This window comes from Tasmannia lanceolata, unplaced genomic scaffold (genome assembly GCF_043159265.1).
Source record: "Tasmannia lanceolata isolate RefF3 unplaced genomic scaffold, GAP_Taslan_0.1 ptg000003l, whole genome shotgun sequence".
NCBI classification, from domain to species: Eukaryota; Viridiplantae; Streptophyta; class Magnoliopsida; order Canellales; family Winteraceae; genus Tasmannia; species Tasmannia lanceolata.
The window spans coordinates 5931230-5953330 of record NW_027518680.1 but is presented as its reverse complement, the minus strand read 5'-3'; the positions used below and the strand labels follow the sequence as shown (position 1 = coordinate 5953330).

The 22101-nt window shown below is 37.3% G+C and overlaps 1 protein-coding gene across 1 annotated transcript; it reads right to left on the bottom strand.

Moving 5' to 3' along the window:
* Positions 1 to 5141: 5141 nt before the first annotated feature.
* Positions 5142 to 21091, bottom strand: LOC143849293 (1-acyl-sn-glycerol-3-phosphate acyltransferase PLS1-like). The gene is made up of 11 exons (XM_077358284.1): positions 20936 to 21091; positions 19464 to 19586; positions 17725 to 17764; positions 17545 to 17618; positions 17307 to 17366; positions 15166 to 15243; positions 14911 to 15069; positions 11288 to 11413; positions 9813 to 9905; positions 9534 to 9620; positions 5142 to 5588 (listed from the first exon to the last, which is right to left on the bottom strand). The coding sequence occupies exons 1-11, from the start codon at positions 21014 to 21016 to the stop codon at positions 5346 to 5348; spliced, it is 1164 nt and encodes a 387-aa protein (XP_077214399.1). The 5' UTR covers positions 21017 to 21091; the 3' UTR covers positions 5142 to 5345.
* Between the last annotated feature and the right edge of the window lie 1010 nt (positions 21092 to 22101).

The following is a 22101-nucleotide window of genomic DNA, read 5'->3' as shown; positions in this document are numbered from 1 at the left end:
CCCTTTTTGTCTTTCTTTGATTGAGTTTGGAAAAGAATAATTCAAGTATAGGGAGGTGTAATTTTTTCTTTCTTTGATTGGGTTTGAGGAGTAGAGAGTAGGTTGCAAAACGCGGAAGGCTGAGCATTTTTGCAATGTGACCAAGTCTCATCTGACCAACCCCTCTTACAACTCAGATATGAAAGCAAATGTGAAGTTTCTTACGTAATAAGGTCCCTATCAAACATCTTTTTTATTCTACCAACCTCCTCTAAAACTTAGAAATTTTAACTAAGCCCCTCGTTTTTCATTATCTTAGAAAAATACCCCAGCTCATTAGATGACGTCATCAGAGGCAAACATGCCTCCTACTCATTGGTGCTGCCACGTGGATGCTTATCTAGCTGGCATTGTGAAGAGCATGAACTTTAAACTACTAACTTACCCATCGATTGTTTCCATAATAGAAAAAATGGCCTGTCACAAAACAAGTTTGGTGAAAAGGGAAATGATATATCATATTTTCACTTCCCTAAAACCCTATTGGTTTTGGATGTTGACAACCGATTATGAGTCCAAAACCGATTATAGGACTCAAAATCATGTTTAATGCTGAGCCCAATAATCAGTTTTCGACTCACAATTGGTTTTCAAAATCTCAAACCCAACAGGCATTAATAAATATATAGTGCCAAAAAAATTATTAGCACTTGAATATAGGCAAAAGATACAAGCATTCTCTTAGCTAGAAAATTTTAAGAATGATGGGCATTTGAGTCATCTGACAGGGAAGATGTAAAAACAAGAAATGCGTGTGATCAGGTAGAACCTGAAAAGTACTAAATTTTTAGATGTTAGATGGAGTTTTCAATCTTATTGAGTCAAAGACGCGTCTCTTTAGGGCTTCTATACTTGTCTGTATAAAATAAGTAATTGATAATTTCAGAGAGTTGGATACTATTTTAAGAGATTCCATAGTTAATAATTTTCTAATTTGAGTATTAGGGCGCTTAATACTGCCGAGACAAGTGGAAATTGCTTTTTTGACTACATGAATTCAAGTACATTAAAAGTTAAATCCCTCTTTTTATTAAGAGAATTTACATGATGCCCAACCGTCAAAATAGCAAGGGCTAAGCGGCAAACCACCCAGCCCTTGATTTTTTATCTGGCAAGGGCTATTGTAAATTTCCCGGTCGGCCATCTTATAAAAACTCTTTCATTAATGGTAAGTTGTCATACAGAATTAATGAAGTATTAATAAGTGAGGAAACATAGGTTAAAGTATCAAAATTATTTGGGTTCTCTTATTCCTTCTTCCAAATATTTTTTCCCAAAAAAAAAAAACATCAATTCAAATTTGTAGCATTCTTTAAATCTCCAAGTTCCTTGTTATCAGCTTTCGTTTCATAATAATTATTTGCAAATAATAATTATAATAACTTTAGAAATGATATATTGGAAAATCTTTGGGGTTTTTTACTCTTCCTCAATCCTATCCGAAATGTAAAATATTTGAATCAATAGAGAACCTTTTCTTATATATGAATAATTGACGTCTCATTTGAAAATATGATTAACTTAAAAAAATCTTATTTGCTAATAGGGGCTAATTTTGATGGCGTGAAAAGAAGCGTGTAATTTATAACTTTCGCCGACTCAAAACCAAATACTTTTTTTTTTTTTTGGAATGATGGAAAATATATTAAATCAGATGAGAAAACCTCCAAGACCGCGGAGAATACAAAAGAGAGGGAGTCTAGACTGAAGGAAGCCCTTGCAAAAAAGAGGTGAAAGGGGTCCCCCATTGGGGAAATGATATTTCCAACCCCTTTTCCTGCCTTTCCTTTCTCTCTTATTTATATTTTCCTAAAAATGGCTAATTTTTACCAACTTTTAATTCTCTTTTACTGCATTTTCAGGAAAAGACAAACAGAAGGGGTAGAAATGCTGAGAAAGTTGGTGGGAATATAATTTCCCATTAATTTTATTCTTTTGGACTGTAAAGTAGCTTATTCAAGCCCTTGAGTGATTTCCTATTCTTGTATTTAATTTTATTTTTAACTTTTTAATCTAAGGAGGCCTCTCTTTCCATTTCTTTCAGGCTATAAAATAATAAGAACAGAATTTCATCCAACCCCTTGTCATTTTCAAATTCCAAGAGGACTCCTCTAAATATTTAAGTGTCTTAGCTGCAATCTACTGAAAGAAGAAAATGAAATAACACCCCCACCTGTTTTTTATTAGACAGAAATAAATTACTCTTTTTGAAGAGAAACTCATGAAAACACGACAAACTTCATGAAATCATTCATACAAGCTAAATTTTTAACCCTTTCCCCTCCCTAACAAACCCATGAAAAAATCATTACCATAGGCCAAAGAAATTTGGGAAAAGTTGAAAAAAAAATTCAGAAAAAATTCAGAAATTTGGGTTAAGTGCATATGTTTGTTAGATTAGGATGTGAGTTCAGTTTTCACTATAATGTCTCTTTCAATAATTTTGAATTTTTTCTCATGAAACATATCAATAATGTAGGAGAATATGATAAATTATTGGTTAAATTGTGTTTAATTTGTGAAATTTACATTTAATTCAAAAATGCAAGAATTACTGAATTGTTCATACATGTGGCAGGCTATCTCAATCGCAATCTGCAGTATCTGTATTAGACCCGGCAAAATGGCACCCGTACCTGCGGATACACCGGCCCCGTAGCAAAATTTGGGGGTACGGGTACCAATTTTGTTACCCGCAGAAAAAAAGACCCGCACCCGTGACTAGCTGGTGGGTATGGGTCGGGCCCTCGTACCCGCGGGTTACCTGTCAAAAAACAAAAACCCTTTTAAGATCTTATTCTGATTATATGCTTTTCGAAGTGCTTTCGAAGTTCGGATAAAAATAACAGTTCTTCTTCTGATTATTTTGCTGTTTTCGGCATGAATCCCATCTATGATCTTACCTATTGGATAGACGGTTCAGATTACTATGAACATAGCCATGTGCACAGTGACAGTGGAGAAGTAGCCTAGATTGTTGCCTACGTTTTTGTTTGAAAAGTTTTTTGTCTATTTTTTTCCAGTGGCTGCTACCATCAAATGCGAGTTTCTTGAGGAACAGGATTAGCCTCCGACACAAGCAAGCAATAAGTAACTTGATCGGATTGCAGATCATATAATCTTGACCGTTGATTTGGTCGGTCATTCATTGGGTCTAGATCCCACATTGAGAGGAGTTTTCCTGGGTTACCCGCGGGTTTACCCAACCCGCACGGGTTGGGTCTGGGTTAGTGAAAACCGAAATTCTGCTTGTTGAATATGGGTAGTTTGCCCATTATTTGCAATTTCTTTTAATTATCCATTTTTAGGGCCCACTGGTAAGCTAGGTTATATTGTTCGATTGCCCATGTGGTGCTAGGGGTGCAACTTGGGTCGGGCCCAGCATTGGAAAAGCCAATTCGAATTAATTTCGGGTTGGGGTTGAGGCCTCGGGCATCTTGACCCAACTCATTCCCCTAATTTTATCATAATGTTCAAAAATTGAGGAATGATAGATACAAGAGAGCCCTTGCATAAAGAGCCAAGAAAAAGGGCTATTGATTGGATCCACATCATCAAATGTAACTGATTGTACTTTCTCAACCTATTTTAAAATGTAACTGAAGATGATGTGGGTCCAATGAAGAGCCCTTTTGTGGCTTTTTATGCAAGGGCTCCCTTGTATCTATCATTGCTCTCAAAAATTTAGGATTCTGATTTTTTATATTTTTCCTATTTTGTCCGGGCCAAACCAAACCCGAGTTCCAGAATTGGGTAAGACAGTGGGCAATGATAAATAGACAGTGGGCAATGATAAATTCGCACCCCCTGTAGGTAATTCACACCCCGTTGTGTTAAAAAGCGTTAAGGCCTGCCATGTTAAAAAGTGTCAAGGGGTGCGAATTTATCATCACCCTAGACAATATGGTCTAGGGGTGGGACATTTAAAAGCAGGTTGGGTTAGGGTTGATCCTCCTCGACCTGATGACTAGGTTGGGTCGGGTTAGTGTTGAGGTAATGCCACCTCGGGTTGGGCAGGGTTGGCTGGGTTAGTGTTGAGGTAATGCCACTTTGGGTTGGGCAGCCTCAACCCGACCCAATCTGATCCTTGGGTATGGTTGGTCTCAACCTGGCCCAAGTTGCACCCTATATGGAGCCTATCCACCTGGTGACCCGCGGGCCTTTTTGATGTACACCAAGCAGCTTTCTTTCAGTAGATAAGGTAAAGAGTGGAGAAAATTGCGAAAACCATATTCTAATAGACTTCTAACCTGAATATTATACCCTCTTTTCTCAACAAACATTCTTTCCAGGTTAGAGATAAACATCCGGATGTATGCAAGCCAACTTTGTCGGCAGAGAAAACACGACTTTTTCTTTCCGTTTTTGCTCTTTATTTTTTTTCCAGCCACGTAGTTGGTGGCTTGTCTGTGTTAAATCTCTCTCTCTCTCTCTCTCTCTCTCTCTCTCTCTCTCGTCCCCTTTGCCTAGGGCTTGCTCTTGAATTAGCTTGTTCCAGTAACCTATTGTGGAGTACCCAACCGATTACCTATGCATAGTTTTGAAGATTTGACATGTTAAGTAAACAACTATGAGAGTCAAAATTGAAAGAGCTAAGCTTAAAAGGAGAGGCTTGATAGAAGCCTCTTCATCTATAAACATAGTCACAGCATCACAGGCCTCTCGTCCCTCATCTAATGCAACAAGCACCTAATAGCGAGTGATTTGCACGTCTAAGAATAGTCTCTCCATCTTCTTCAAAAAAAAAGAATAGTCTCTCCATCAACCTAAGCAAGGTTGTAACAGGAAAGATGGCCTATTGCGCTTCTTTCAAAACACAACCAAAAGCATCAAAAAAGCTTTGTTGATGATGGGTCGGATTTCCTCCCCCCCCCCCCACCCCTTTTTTTTTTGTGACAGCAAATATCCCAAGGATCCAACCCTAAGGCCCTGTTTGTTTTAGATTATGACAACCTATTGTGGAGTACCCAACCGATTATTGGACCGAAAATTGCACCAAATTTGAGTCCAATAATCGGTTGGGGACTCCACAATCGGTTGTCATAATCTAAAACAATCAGGCATTTCATTTCCTAATCCATCATACATTCATACACAGTGAATGACATGCACCACACGGGAAGTTAACAAAAGGTTAAGACAGCTGATTATGCCTAATGATTTCGGGACCGAAAAAATAGGATATAACAAATTATGATTTCTACTCCATCACACAGAAGTCCAAAGATGTTAAGAAAACTAATAATTCCCAATGATTTTGGGAGCCAAAAGAAGGAATACACAACTTACATTTCTAACATGCGGGGCTAGTGCTGCTTGTCATTGTTTGTGGAGGAAGACGTTCCCCCGTTCTTGAGTCTGGTGGGTGCAATTTTTGCAGGAGTAGAACGCTCTGACTGAGAATAGAGAATGAAGATATGCATAACAATTGTCACCAGAAGTAGGGGAGCTGTCGAAAGTGCAACTCCTTTCCATGTGGAGAGTAATGAGGACCATTTGAAGAATTTGTAAGTGGCAAATATCAAGAGACATGACCAAGATAGAGCTACCTGTCAATCAAACAGTACAGAGAAATAAACTCCCAAAGGAAACTTTGGTGGTATATGCCCATGATTATCTAATTCAACTAAAATAAGATTTCTCCGGTCATTGAGATTGTATAAAAGTTTATATGAACAGAGAACATCCATTCTTTCAGATGAATTTATAGTCCAACAATTTATGCTAATAGTGAATATTTCCAGCTTTTATACATGTAGATATATTTTCTGAATTGTAATGGAAGATTTTATTCAGAGAACAAGGAAAGCCCACGGCCAAGCTGGTCAGAAGCTATACAAGCAAGAAAAAATAACAAACAAAATCAGGGAGGCAAGAAATAAAAAATCTCTAAAGCTGCCTTGCCTCCTTCATACGAGACTATCAGCAACAATATTTGCCGATCTTTTAAAATGAAGAAAGCACATGTGGAAATCAGATAGGCGCTCCTGAATATATTCAATAGTAACAGAAAATATCCACCCCCAATGGGGGTGACTACTGTCCATCCATCTGATTACATTAACAGAGTCCCCTTCAACAATCAACCTACAAAGGACACTTGCACCTAAGCTTCTGATATCTTGTAGAACCACTTTCAATTCCACTTCATTGGAATCAGCCACACCTATAGGACCTGAAAATGTCCATCTAGATAGTTTTAATATCTCTTGGCTTTTGTTTGTGATCTAGTTATTACCTTTTATGCAATGCTATGAAGTAATCGAGCTATGTAGGCGTGAAGTCTCTATCTTTGTGAGAACTCCAAGTGGTAAGGAATTGCTCAAATTGAAATCTTTGTTAACTTACCAACTTCTCCAAAAGCTTAAGCTGTTGGAGAAAGGCGTTATTTATCTTTTATACTTTAACACTCCCCCGCACGTGTGGCCCACTTGGCAAACAGGTGGCACATGTGGTCCCACTTTGGGTCAATCATCACATGTGGATTTTTGCTATCCGGGAGGTTTGAACTCCAGACCTTCGGCTCTGATACCATGTTAACTAACCAACTTTTCCAAAAGCTTAAGCTGTTGGAGAAAGGCGTTATTTATCTTTTATACTTTAACAATCTTGAAGGATAGAAGAATATGGAGGTTGAAAAGATTTGCTCTATTAACCATTAAAATTTATTAATAATCAAAAGGCCTACGGTCGAGGTGACCACAAGGCTAAGAAGAAAGTCACGGCAAAATCCAGTCCCTCTCCTTGAATATGTTGAGACCAGTGAAAAGGGCATGTCCTTTCACCTCATTTGAATTCTCATTTCTGATTTGTCCAGAATCACTCCAATATAATTTCTAAAGACCACTCCAATACTAGTAGAGCCCAAGCTACCTTGAGAGTTTCTATCAAATTACTTTGATAGAATTTGGTGGTGGTCTCCCTCTTGCTTCGTCTAGTAGTGCTCCAAGCAATCCTCCTCCAATCCGGAGCTAAAATGACTAATGTCATATTTAAGACCAGTCATGCAACAAACCTAGAGAGAGAGAGAGAGAGAGAGAGAGAGAGAGAGTTGCCATCGTAGTAGCATCCAAAATTCTAATCATAAGGCTGATGGTGCTCAGAAGAATCATTTTTGTCATCAAATACACAATTTTAAATGTTGTCATCTCAAAAATGGAAACCCATCAAACTCAGAATCTTGGGAGAATCTACTGTGGTAACTGGCCAGAGCCCTACCAATGTAAGTCTCCACAACTTACGCAATAATTAAAAAGCCACACCTCCATTTTGTTCTTAGCAGCTGGTTTTGTTTAAAGGATAAAAATTTTACAAAAATAAAGGCGAACCCACACCCATATGTTACCAAGTCCAGTACTGATTCTTCAGAAAACAGGACATTTGAAGTTTTGAACACCTGGAGCTACTCCATCACTTGAATCAGGGTTCCGCTAGTCTATGTGTGTAAATTCCAACATTGAAAACAAGATTAGGACAAGATCACCAAAATTCTGGTAATTCAGTCGCACGCAACACTGATATGATTCTCTGGCATCCTCAAGCATTTTCATTAGTTTTCAGCAGAACAAATCCACTTAATCATCATCTCTAGTCCCTGATCAACTGTGATTCATCATAGCCCCTATTCTCTAAGAATCAAGTGTCAATCGACAAATCAACCCACACTATTGCATTTTCAAGGGATAATGTAACAGTCGCTCCGCTAAGATCCAGCAATTGAGATCAATTCAAGAAGATCTAGCAGCTAAGATAGGTCGCAATCATTGTATAAATGGCGAATTAAATTGACAGCAACGTTACCGTGTCAGATGCTCCTCGGGTTTTGAGATTGATGGATTTTTATTTTTAAGAAGACATCATTTAAAATTGTGTATTTGATGAGAAAGAAATCCCTTCGAGCACTATCGACCCTACGATCAAAATTTTGGATGATGACAGGATATTCATATGAAATTAAGTAAAGACATGTCCTTTCTAGGGGTGGTTATTCGGTTATAACCACCGAAATAACCGAAATTTGATAACCAAAATAATTTCGGTTATCAAATTTCAGTAACCGAAACCGAACCGAAATTTTTAAAAACCGAACTGATAAAAAATTCGGTTATTTCAGTTATTTCGGTTAACCGAATAGTGTGAGAAAAAGAGGGAAAAAACAAAATAAATTTTCGGTTATTTCGGTTAACGAATTTTTTTTTTGAGATAACCGAAACCGAATAACTGAATTTCAAAAAAAAAAAAAAACCGAAACCGAACCAAAAAGGAAAAAAACCGAACCGAACGGACCGAACCAATTCGGTTATAACCGAATAATGAACACCCCTAGTCCTTTCCAATAGCGATGGTTGCTCTCTTCTTCCTATCCCTTTTGTGCGTGCGTGTGTGTGTGTGTGTGTGTTCTTTCTTTCTTTCTTCTTCTTCTTCTTCTTTTTTTTTTTTTTTTTGTGGCGTGTGTGTGTGTTGTTGTTGTTGGGGGGGGTGTCGTCTTAGCATGGCAGATGGTAAACATGATATTAGTCATTTCCATCTCCTTTTTTCTTTTTCGTTTTTATTTTATTTTATTTTTTGCATGCCTGATAGTGAACATGACAGTAGTATCTTTCATCGATACACTAATAATTTTTTCATCACATTTAATGTGGGAGAAACGTCAAATTTAATTTTGTGGAAGCTCAAGCAGGAACCTAGGTGCTCTGAAAATTAATGGTGCCATTAAAGATGAAAAGTGAGAGATTAATATAGCATGCTTAGGTCTGATGGAGATTAAAAAAGCAAAGAAGTGGAAATGAAGAATCTATTGGAGGAACTACGGATATTATTCATAATTCTTGATGGAACTTATGGTGAATGGAGACCTCAAGGAATCTAAAAATGGAACAAGATGGGCGCCTCAAGGAATCATAACTTAGACGTTGCTCGTTTCAGATCATGACAACCGATTGTCATCCCAAAACCTATTATCGGACTCAAATTTACATTTAAATTTGAGTCCAATAATAGGTTTAGCCGTTTAGGGCTGAAAATTGATTGTCATAATCTGAAACGAACAGGGCTTTTTGGCTTTTATAATTGATTAAGCTTGACTTGTAGAGATCATTTTTCCCATTGTTTGGAAAGGCTAACAGGCCACATCAATGCCAAATCTCTTTCTATGGAAATGTTTCTATTTGCATTCAGGATCACTTTGCCTTCCAAGTTGAAAGTTCTTTCTTTAGTAAATTTTCTGTTTTATTGGCAGAGCTTATTATTTATCAAAACAAAAGGTACAAAGATAAGGAAATTTTTTGTCCTACCCTTATAAGATGTGTTGGTTCTGATTTGCACACTATCGAATTGATTTTACTCAGAGACAGCATTAATTGCAATTTCGAGTATCACTACTGAAAAAGGCATTTACTTGGCATACTTATTTCTGTTTCTCACAAAAAAAAATGTATTGCTATTATCATGAATGTAATAATTCCTTTGTCAAAATGGTTAGAATAATATCTTACCAATAAAGAAATTTTTGGCCGACCAATTGGTTGAAACTCTTTTTCATCAAAAGTTCCATCTGCTTGATGTTTGTCCAATAAAGCATCCTGTGATACAGCAACCAGAAGACTCACATTCAGTAGAGAATTTAAAGTTAAGATTGACCACAAATAACAGCAAAACAAACGTTGGTATACAATTCAGGACTATGTTTCTTTAAGAATTTTATACTATTGGTCTGAAATTCAAAACTTCTACAACCCAAAAAGTCCAGTACTATCCAAAAGTTAACTGCATGCCTTTGCAACAAATATATCACGACACCACTGTGCAACCCCATCGTCTGTCTCGGGCAAGTCCTTCACTGAATATCTCTTTAGGTGGACATGCACCTGAAAAGTACAGAACATCTTAAGACACATAACCCTCATAGAAACTCAGTTTGGAAATATAGAAAAACAGGCACGAATCCTAGAATCACTACATACTATTTCATGATACAGTTTCAATAAAAAGCAACTCAGACCATCTGATTGGTTGGTAGCCAGGGATTGAACTAATGAGTTGAAAATTAGAGCTCTTTGCCAATAATTAACCGGGTTTAGTTCAACCTTTGTCAATCATTATCAGCTCAACTCAATTCAACTAAGCCATTGAAAATTAGAGCTCTTTGTCAATCAATATCAAGAAGTCAAAAAAAAGCCTCGTATTTCTCATCAAATAATATATAATCATAACAAGCATGCAGAATTCTTAAAGTTTTCAAAGCATTTTCCTCCTCACAGTGTTTCAGGAAATACCTCAAACATGAATTTCTCATAAGAAGTATTGTTCTGAATTAAATATCATGATAGATAACCTATCTCATAGCTTATCATTAAAATGTGTTCCATAACACTTTACCACATTTTACGCATAAAGCGTTACAAAATTTAATGCGCACACATCTTTTTATATTTAATTAATGAGTAGAATGATTTGGAGGTTACCTTGTACATTTAACAAAACTTTTATGAACTAAATCCATCAATGACAGATAGTTACCAGCACATGTGCAAATTGTACCCTTAATGATATGCACAAGCAAAACCTCAGTCTCACTGTATGCCCATTAACCATGCATAAATTATGATATTCGGTCAGATAAAAATGTCATTTGTTATCCAACAAAGATGAAGAAGACCTCAAAAATAGTTAATGCCTGAGAATGAGATTATGTTTCCGGGAAAAAAAGCCCTGGCAGATTATCAGCTATCCCTAGGTCTGCTACCATATTCAAGAAAGCTCTCTGTTTTTCCTTCTTTCTACAGTTGTATATATAACTATGCCATAGTCTTTAGGGATCTTGATCTAAAGAACAACAAATCATACCTAATTTTAGCTAGTAATTACCACCTGGTTTTCACAAATGCCAGTGCCAAGTAACCTTAAATTCTGATGTGACGAGTTTCAGAATTTTTTTTTTTTGAATTATCAGTGACTGCTTTCGGTTCAGAACTCAAATACTCAATGTTTACACCTTTATTAACTTGAGCATAAAAGAATCAAGGATTATCCAAGGATTCTTGAAGCCCTAATATTGTGATGGGCAAACACAAGCTATTCTAAACATATAAATTGAAACAGTATAAGAGTAAATTTGAGAAGCACATGAATGTATGAAATTTGAAAGCACGACTAAATCAGCTGTTGTTGAAAGATGAAGCTACATTAGGAGAGTTCTGAGGAAATATGAACTATCAGATTATTTTTTTTCCTTTCTTGTTTAGCTTACCACAGAAGATTCCCCCTTCAAAAGTCTCAGCATTGTAGGTGCAGGCTGATTTTTAGGAACGGCCACAGTTACATCATATATAGCTGGAAGAAAGGACCTCATATTACTTACAGCTGTAACAAAACCCTAAATAACATCGAAATGAGTTAGAATAGAGCATATACTGACAGTCAAAATCTAAAAGCTTATTATGACTAATTGTGGATGGCAAAACTTACGAAGTTATAACTTATAAGCAAGAGAATTATGCTCAATAAAAATAAAGAGCAAGACAAAAATGTAAAACATTAAAAGTTTATGTATGTGATTGTCTTGAGGCAGATCGAACAGATACCAATGAGGTAGAAATATATTTAGAGTTAGAAGAATATCAAAAGTCCACAAAAATGGGCAACAAATAATTAGTCATAGTTTGATTGAAGTTGATGAGCATAGTGGGCCCCCCATCAAAGGGCTCGCACTTCTCTCTTAGATTTATTATGTATCGATGGACCCTATCCTTATATTGTCACTTATGAGTGACATGCTTGCAATATTGGGAAATAAGGACATAATATTTTTTTTTAATTTTTGTGGGGTACTCTAAACGTCACGGATTCTCCGTTCCCCCATTCTTGGAACTAAAGCCTCTCGATCAAGGCTAAATCTATCTTCTATACATACAATAATCTCATCCCTAAAAAACACCATGATTATAACTTCAAAAAACCGTAAATCCTATTGCTTTTTCTTTATCGAAATCCTAAAACCACAAAATCACCCTAAACCCTCTATTTCCTTTCACCCTTGTGCAAATCATAGATCAGCCTCAATAATCTTTTTCCTAACATTGAAATAGAGATCAAGAACAAAATGATTGAAGGAGAGAGTTAAGAATACTGCATACTTTCATAGCATAGTGAGGGCTAGATGTCATAGTAAATGGTTAGAATAATATCCATTTTAACCTCTACAAATCGAAGGGTTGGGATGATCCTGTGGAGCTGATTTTTTGGGCACACCCTATCTATGTGAGGGCCCATCAAATGAATGGCTTGCATCACCCAAACAATGTGGCCCCCCACTTTTTTTGGCCGACTTAGCAAATAAGTTATCTGCTCGACCAAGCAAAATCACCTCTCTCTCTCTCTCTCTCTCTCTCTCTCTCTCTCTCTCTCTCTCTCTCTCTCTCTCTCTCTCTCTCTCTCTGTGTGTGTGTGTGTGTGTGTGTCATTTTACATGGGAACTCCCTTAAGGGAGACTCTCACCTTCTTTCTCGCTTCTTCTTCTTCCCTTTCTTCCCCTTCTTCTCTTGAAACCGTGTTAATCTAACATGGTATCGGAGTTGATCTTGGAGTAATGAAGCATAAACAAAGGAGAAGAGAACAACAAAGAAAAAAAGAAGAAGGGAGCCCTATCGCTGGCAGCCACCATCTTCTCCGGCCATTCACCGCCGCCGGCAGCCACCATTCGCCGACGTCGACGCCGCCATCATCCCACCCCTTCGCCGCCCCTACGGCCATCCCTACTGCCAGCAGCCACCAACCTCCATCCCCCTCTGTCCCCTTGCCGGAACCCACTTCTTCCCTCCTCTATTTCTCCTCCCGCCTGCCACCATAACCCTAACACCCTTCCCTCCTCTATTTCTACTCCCGGATACCACCCTGTACCCCTAACCCTAAAATCCCACCCCACCTCCATCTTCTCTATCCAGCCACCACCTACCTCCATCAATCCATATCCCGTAGCCAGCCCCAACCCTACCTCTTATGCAACTCCCTTCCACCACCAATCCTCCCTACGTAACCCCACCTCTTGAGACCATGCTAATCTAACAACACAGATGTTGATTCTTTAGCGCGAGCGAGAGTTGGTAGAGAGGAGATTTTGTTAGTAGATCACTTGACACCTTGAGAGAGTGTAGTTTGGTTGTAAATTCTCTTTTGTGATATTTTCTCTATTTTCTTTTGTTATAACTCTTTTGTCTTCTTATTTTTTTCGAAAGACATCTCTTTTTCCTTCTTCTTCTATTATATATTTGTATAGCGCCTTTAGACCATCTCAGTCTTTGGGTTTTGTTGTTCCTCTTTTAATAAATTATTTATCATTCATAAAAAAAATTATAAAGCAAGAAGTTGAAGATCAAAATTTATGGATGTTTTCATAGATTTGCCACATCTGAGGCAAGAAAAAGTTTATTCAAAATTTGTGGGTGGAAAGCACCCCTTAAGAAGCGAAGAAAAAGATGGAGGGAGCCATAAATAAATATTTTTTCATCTTTATTTCTGTCAAGTGGTGATCTATGGGGATTTATCATGTTTGTCAATGGGGTTAGGATTTCTGTGAACCCCCCTTCCTCTAACGAGGCATTTATAGAAACCATGTTTAGCCTTCAAAAAGGACAACGGGCTACGGCAAAAGAGCTTTCATTAGCTCTTTTCTAGGAATTTCGGGGTGTCACGAAGCTGATATAGTGTATGTGATGTAAGAAGTTTTCTTCTATCACAACACTAATTGAGATTTATATCAATTATTAAGCCTAAAATCAAGTAGTGGATACTGCAAAATAGGCCCTAGATATGAGCTTTGCCGTGTGTATGACCTTTGTAACCCCTTTTTTTCCAATTAGATTGAACCGGTTGCCGCCTTGTACATGCCATATTGGTTTGCAATTTAGAGTGGAGTTGAGTAAATTAGGTAAGATAAGGCTAGACAGGATCAACTAGCTAGATATCGAGAATTTGTTATACCTCTGGCTGCGGTTACTAAGTAATCATAAGGTTGACGAGCTATGATTTGTGGGCACGGACACGGGTGTCGCGTGTTGATACGGACACGGAGTGTCGGACACGGAAAACCCCCAAAATTTAGAAACGGGGACACGGCTAAAATAGAAAGTATATATAATCATTATTTGAGGATACGGGTTCATGTATCCATATGTATCCGGTTTTGACATGGATACGAGTTGTCTAACATGGCAACATCTAAAAATCTAGAAATGGGGACACGCACACAGAATGTCACACTCGACACGGTACAAAAATGTGTCCACACACTCACATTAAGTCTAACACTTCTAGCAGTACATTTAAAAGTGTCCAAAGGAGTGTCGACACATGTGGACACGCGTGTCGTGTCGGACAAATTCAAAGTGTCGGCTAAATCATAGTTGACGAGTCAACAAATGCATTTCATTTATGATTTATCCAAGATTCCCAATTTTTCAATATATATTTAAAGGAATATACATCTAGCCCTCCCCATACCCCGCAATGGTGGGAGTCTCGTGCACTGGGCTGCCCCTATTTAAAGGTATATACACTTTAACAGCTCTTTAAATCTAGATATATGATTTTTTTTTCAGCAAACAAAATCAGCAGCATTACACAAACTAACAAGTTCGTTCCACCTAAAAATGGAATCGAGAAGAACAGCCAGGGCAGGCGCTTGAAAGTCATGCAAAACAAAAATTTTATATAGCTTCATTTTATAAAATAATATGATTAATGCATGATGAAGGCAAGGGCATAATGTGAAATGATGCAGAAACGGGCTGAGGGGATAGATTGAAAAGGGAAATAGGGAAGATATGAAATCATATTCTTGTATTCCAAAAGTGAACAATTTGACAAGAATTTCACCTTGGTACGAGGAATCAAAACATTTCTAGGAACAGGCAACCCTGTTGAAGCTGCATATTCTTGAGCTGCTAAAAGCTTGGCTTGTGTAAAACGGGTTCCCTCTACAAAAAGAGCCAACCAAAAAGGCAGAGGGAAGTCCTTCAGCCGTTGCATTCCCGACTGCAGTGCATAGCCATATGTTATTTAAATGATAAAGTACAAAACAGAGCCCACAGAAACAGAAATGTATTCACCATTTTATGTAGCTTACTATACCTTCAATGTGCTTTCATCCTTGGCCCAGCTTCTCTCCAGAAAGACATAATCAGAAAACCACATTGACCAACCAATGACCTGCATATATTGATGACGCTTTTATTCTCAAAATAAAAGAAAACGCAGAAAACCACATTGACCAACCAAGGGGAGATGACTAATTTCCAAACACAGTGAAAAGGTTGAAAAGTTTGGAACAAAAGTACATCCATATCAGTTGAAACATTTAAGAGAACCATCTCAAGAAAAAGGGTAAATGAGGATTATTGCTAGACTTCACAGATAAATGAGAAAAAAATGAAACAATAGGATTTTTAGTAGGCATGACTCCATGTCAGTTTGTTCTATGTGGTAGAAGAGAAAATAAGAGAATTATTTGAATTTCTCCCAAAATTCTAATAGAATTACACATCACTTTTTTTGACTTTTTTTAACAAAGGCACCCATTCAACCCACATATTTTCAATCCTACCCTCTCCTTTATGCTTTTTAACAAAGGAACCCATTAAAGCCACATAATTTTAATCCTACCCCCCTTCTTTATGCTTTTTTCATAAACAAAGTGGACAAAGTCATGGTGGCGTTTTTGTTTTTGCAAAATTACGGATTGGGTGCATATGTTACATAATACTACGGATTTTTGTTATCATATTACATAATACTACGGCTTCAGGACACCTTTCAAAATATTGACGAATTCCGGGCACCTGAAAAGGAACAACATATTATGGAAACCTCTATAGACTGGAGAGCTAGGATCAGCCTATGGACAGGATTTTACGGGCACAACCTATTTTTGTTGTGTTCCATCACATGGATGGTTTGGATCAACCTATGATGTGGTCCGTACAGTTCTTTGTCGGCCCGTGAATCGCACGGGGTTTTTTACTAATACACACACACACACACACACACACACATATATATATAGGTTACTAATATCAGCACAACAATATTTTGATAATGAGGCAAGCTCGCCTTGTTTTTTATTGTTAAACTAGCTGCCCCCAAAAAACTCTCAGCAGCCAATTAAAAAGTGTAAAACAAGGTAAGTTCGCCCCATTATCAAAACATGGGTGTGCTATCTGTTATCGAATCCATCCTACCCATAATGTAGTCCAAGACTCCAAGCAACTCTACTCCACCCTATCGTACGCTTAATCCATATCCAAGTTTTAACACACCCCATTCTGCCCATTTTTATGGGATAAACAAGGATTTGAATTTCGGTTTCGATCGCGTTGTAAACAGAAAAGTTTCGGTAATGGAAATCATGTCAAATCATGGAAATATATAGAAACATATGCAAATGATAGAATTTCAAGATGAAACTTCAGGAAATGCTCAAATAAACACACACATACATAGTTAGAAACCACTACATAAGCAATACAATCATGCATAATGGTTTAAAACCATCGAACCCCAAGTGCATGCGCTGCATAAGCAAGAAAAACATGCATAATGGTTTAAAACCAATGGACACCTAGTGCATGCACTGTCGTGCATGCAATTCATATAAAAAAATTATGTAATATATATTGATATAGAATACCACTATTATACTTACGATTTTGGTTTATGCATTTTGGTCATCTTGGTTTCAGTTTTGGTGGGATGGAAACGAAAACATTTCGATCATTTCGGGTCGGTTTCGGTGGAAATTTATAACCATGAGTATAAATTCACGCACTCAATAGTAATCAAAGCCCCACACCACTCCACCCTATTGTCCATTGTGTGTGAGTGTGTGGATAGACATTATTGAGATAAAACTCTGAATAAATAAATCATATCATGGTGGGATAGCTATGTTAGATGGAGACTTCGCTGCACTCAAGATGAAGCAGTTTGTTGTCCAACTTTTCAAATTAGTTTCATTGATTGAGAATGTTTGACACACAATTTTATCATGTCAAACGAGAACGTTTTTTTATTGAACAAAATCTCAACGACTGGCTGTCAACTTCAAATTAACTTCATGAATGAAGACAAAATCCACCGAAAAGTGAGCCTGTGTGGCTGCTCTCACATGCAACAGCCCTTCCGCGAAATGCCTTATGCGATGGTCGCAAGCAAATCCCATAATAATAATAATAATAATAATGATGGTGATGATGATGACAACAACAACAGCTCACCGGAAGGAACTTTGATGACTTCTTCATGACAGCTAGTGTGCTTCCAAGGCAACCTGAGCGCTGGGATAAGCAGATCAAATCACCAATAAATAGAGAACAAAAGCATTGGTCAAGTGTGTAATGAAAAAGTGTGAATGCTACTTGTAAGAGCACGAGTAGGATACATCCGTACCCACAAAACATAATGTGGCCATGTGAACATGTAAACTTACAATTTACAATGACAGAAGATATGCACCTGAGCTAAAACCCATCCGACAAGCCAATCGATGTCACTTTTGTGATTGGATATGACAAGTGCATGCTCTTTACCTGGAAAACTCTCCAATATAAGCTATAAAGCTAATATAAACTATTCTGTGGCTGTTTATCAAGGAAATATGTCACGTATATCACAGAGCATAAGTTTAGACCTTACCCATTGAATGGAAACTTTCTGAATCTGCATACAAGAGGACCTACAACAAAAGGTTGTTTTTTCTACTTAGTACAGTATTTGTTTGAAAAAAAATAGCTTTTATTTAACGATATTTTATTTGAATGGTTTGAAAAAAAATAGTAGGAAAATGGTATTAGTAAATGCATTTCTCCAGATGCAAAAGGTATCAACGCAATAAACTTCCCAACAAAGGAGACAATATTCTATTTTATATTGTTATTTGGTCAAGACTTTTCATTAGGTAAGATACTATTGACAATATGTCAAGCAAGTCAATGAAAATTCTTAGAACATGAATTATAACAGAGAGGACAGTATGTTCTCATAGAATACATATCAAAAAAGCAAATTGAACAAGCAACGCCTTTAAAAAGATGTATAACTTCCGAGCTAAATTACAAAAGGTGCATACTTGAAAACCTGACAACATCTCACCAAAGATCTGCACCTCCAGCATGGAGTTGCCCATATCAACACCATGTTTTTTACATTCACCCCACCCTAAATTATCTTTTGAAGTTTAGGAAGAGAGGAAATAAAAACAATGAGTGTTATCTGAATCAAGCAACATATTAGGCCAATAGCCACTCTTACATTCCTCTCAGTAACTTGATTTTTGTTCCCATCACTTGTACGATTCAAAGTTACAAAGAACTGAGATCTCTATCTAAATGGGAGCGCGACAACTATGAAACATTTTTTACATGGGAAAGAACTACCTGAAGCTAAAGAAATTATATGTGAAAATAATTGTCACGAAAAAATTATAGCAAATACTAATGTGAGTATGCCAATGACAGCAGGGTATATACCCCCATGGTGCATCTCCAAGAACAAGGTTCATTGAGTTGTCTGTGATTACATGGCTTGACCTTTAGGTGGAGGAAGAGTGACCCAAAAGGGTATAGGAGATGACATCATTTCCAGAAAAAAAGGCAGCCAACTGTCCAGCTTTAGGAAAATGTAAGCAAACGATATCATATATAAAAAACTTGTGACTTGTTGCTGGGAAGAGTCATTTTGTCACCTATTATTCAACAAGAAAATGTACTAGAAACTCAACACCATGCGTAACACCTGTATCTGAAACAAACAACTTTAACACACCCTCGAAACGCCATTTGAGGGTTGCACACCTTATGAAAATGTAAAACTCCCCTCAGTTCTTGACATTAAGAGGAGAAGAAGACGTGAGGAAATTTACTAAAAAATCAGCAAGACATTAAGAATGATACCCCCGCTGATGGATAAAATCCCCCCCTTTAAACGTTATTCGTTAAGTTTAAAATGCAAAGAAAAAAGTTAAAGGGGGTGAATTTATCCTCAAGCAGTGAACCATTCTGACAGAAACCGTTAATCGGGGAAGCAGGGGGGTATCATTTCCCAAAAGAAAACTCTTTTAATTATATTTGATTATTTTTCGCGTCTTGATGATTCCTTTGTCTGCTAGAGAAACAAATAAAATGCAAAGGAACGGATCAGATTAAAGAAAAATACAGGAATAGATGCTATAGATGTTCAAATCACAAACATTAAGGCATACGAACAATTGCAGGGTCTATGTCTGCTGACCACTAAAAAATGGCATAAAAAATCACATTATATTTATTTGATAAGATGGAAATCATTGAACAACTGATAAATTAAATTACACAATGAATGTGAAGTACAAAAGCTGGCAAGGAAATGAACTAACATGAACGACACAATGACAATACCTTGATGCCTGCCCACCAATCGAAGAGCCATACAAGCTCCAACCACAGCAACTCGGCGACTACTTTATTAATCCTTCTGTACACACTCTTTGACAGTGGACGAAGAAGAACAAAGCAAATAGCCTGGAAAAGAAAAGGGAGAAAAGACAGCAGAAAGGAAAAAAAATTAGCGAAAACCCAAACTCCATAAATCCAAAAGAGAGAGAGAAAGAGAGGATCATGTGTTCCAAAATTCAGAGAATTACAAACCAAAACAGGACAAAGGGAGATCATCAGAATCACATAAGATTAAAATCCCGACTGGCTCGGTCGTGGTTTGTTCTTATTAATAAATTTTAACCGTTTCAAAAAAATTCACGTAGATTGAAAAAATCAACTAAAACTAAACTTCCACAGATCTAGTATGGGAAACCCCGATCCCGCAAGCATTGGAGGATTGTTGCGGAATGAGGAAGGGAGAGTAATTTGGGCATTTAGAGGCCCGATTGGGGTGGCAGACGCTAATGAAGCAGAGGTCCGTGCCATTCATGAAGGAGTTAAAAGGCTTCGGGATGTGGATTTCAACAAGTTAGTAATAGAGGGAGACTCTCTCAACATCATTAGATGGTTAAGAGGCACACGTAGACCTCTTTGGAGATTTGCACCTCTATTTGATGAAATCCAAGATAGATTGGGTTAGGCAGCACTGTCTTTCAAGCCATGTTAGACGGTCAGCTAATGGGGAGGCGGACAAATTAGCTAGAGAGGAAGTATCAGGGGAGAGTATAGAACTATTTGATTTTCTCCCTCCTTCGATTCTAATCTTTGTATTGTTTCGTCTATTCGGTTCTTTAGATTTTTATTGTATCTTGGAGTCCTTCTCGGTCTCTTCTTTATTAACGAAATCTCATTACCATTCAAAAAAATCATGATTCATCTCAAACCCAGTAAATATCGATAAAAAAACAAGAAATTCTGGGAAAAAAAACAAAATTTCATACAGAACATGCAACGATGACAAAGTTATCAACCTAAAAAACAAAAACCTATTTTAAAGTAATGAAACGAAAACAAAACATCCACGAAACCCAACCAAATAATTTCCAAAGAATTTCATGAAAGGATGACAATCTCAAACAAAATTTTTTTTTTTTTTTTAAAAAAAAACCAAATCAACACTAAACAAATTCAGTAACGGAAGCTCAAACCAATAGAAATGCTCAAAATCGAAAAAAAAAAAAGAACAAATAACTTCCTAGAGAAACAAAACCTAACATGAAAATAAAATAAAAAATAAAAATGAAGCGCGGATTTCTAAAACCAGTCCAAAAGCTCAGAAAAGCAAATAGGTAACAATAAAACCAATAATTTGATAAAATTAACACAAACTCAAGCCAAAACCACATAAAATTCCCAAAAAGATTAAAAAACATACCTCTAACGAATCAAAACCCTAAAAGGTAAAAAGAAACAACCGCGTTATATACATTTACCTGAATGAGATTTACAACGAGGCCAGATAGAAGGAAAAGAAACCCTAAGGGCACAACTACTGCTGCTGCCAAGATCGCCATGGCCTCATAGAGAGAGAGTAGAATGCAATAAAATATATAGAGATGTCAAATATTTAATTTGATTTTTGGATTTCACATTTGTAAGAAGAGAAAGAATTTAATTTGCTAATTAGAAGCACATTCCATGTTGCTCGCTCAATCTGGACCATTAATACATTGGGCCCATGATCAACAGATTATCATTGCCCTTGATTAGAAATTTACAAGATTTTTACTGAAATAGATGAAATTTAAAACGCTAGATATGATCTAGGCCATCCATTTGTGTCCTACATTGAAGGGGACATGTGTGTGTAATCAAGACCGTTGATCCGTAAGATAACCTATTATCCATAACCATAAGATTGTGTGTTAGGGGAAATTAACTGCCAAATGATTAAGAGCGGTCAACTGCCCCAACGGCCCTAACTACCAAGACGGCACACCATTACTCACGCGATCCTTTGTTTTAAAAATGGGTATCATTGGGATCAATCCTAACCATCAATTTTGGGTCTCGCCATTAAGTACAATCGAGACCGTTGATATTTTAGACCATAATTAGGCTACCCACATGGTCTTCAGAACACCATTAATCGCGTGATCCTTTGTTTTTAAAAATGGTCCCTCATGGGTAGCCTTGGGATCAATCCTAACCATCGATTTTGGGTCTCGTATAGAGACCGTTGATCTTTTAGACCATAATTATGGGGAAGTGATATATCCACCCCTTTCGATCACTAGTAACACCCCCTGTCAGTGTTTGTGGCAATTAAGGGGCACTGAATTCTTCCTACATAAGTACATTAGTCACTTATGCACTGACAGGAGGTGTTCCTAGTGATCAAAAGGGCCGGATATATCATTTCCCTAATTAAGATACCCACATGGTCTTAGTCCCATGCCCGACAGATGTCACATTTGCTTAAACATTGCTTGATTGATTGAGGGCTAGGATTATTCGATCCAGGTGGGGTCAATGGCAATAATCTGGACTCATGCTTGTGGGGCCAGAAAGTGCTGTTAGACACCAACTTTTTAGAATGAGCTAATCAAATGTTAAAAAAATCCAATCAAATTTTTCCATGCATCCAAATAGCCTGAGT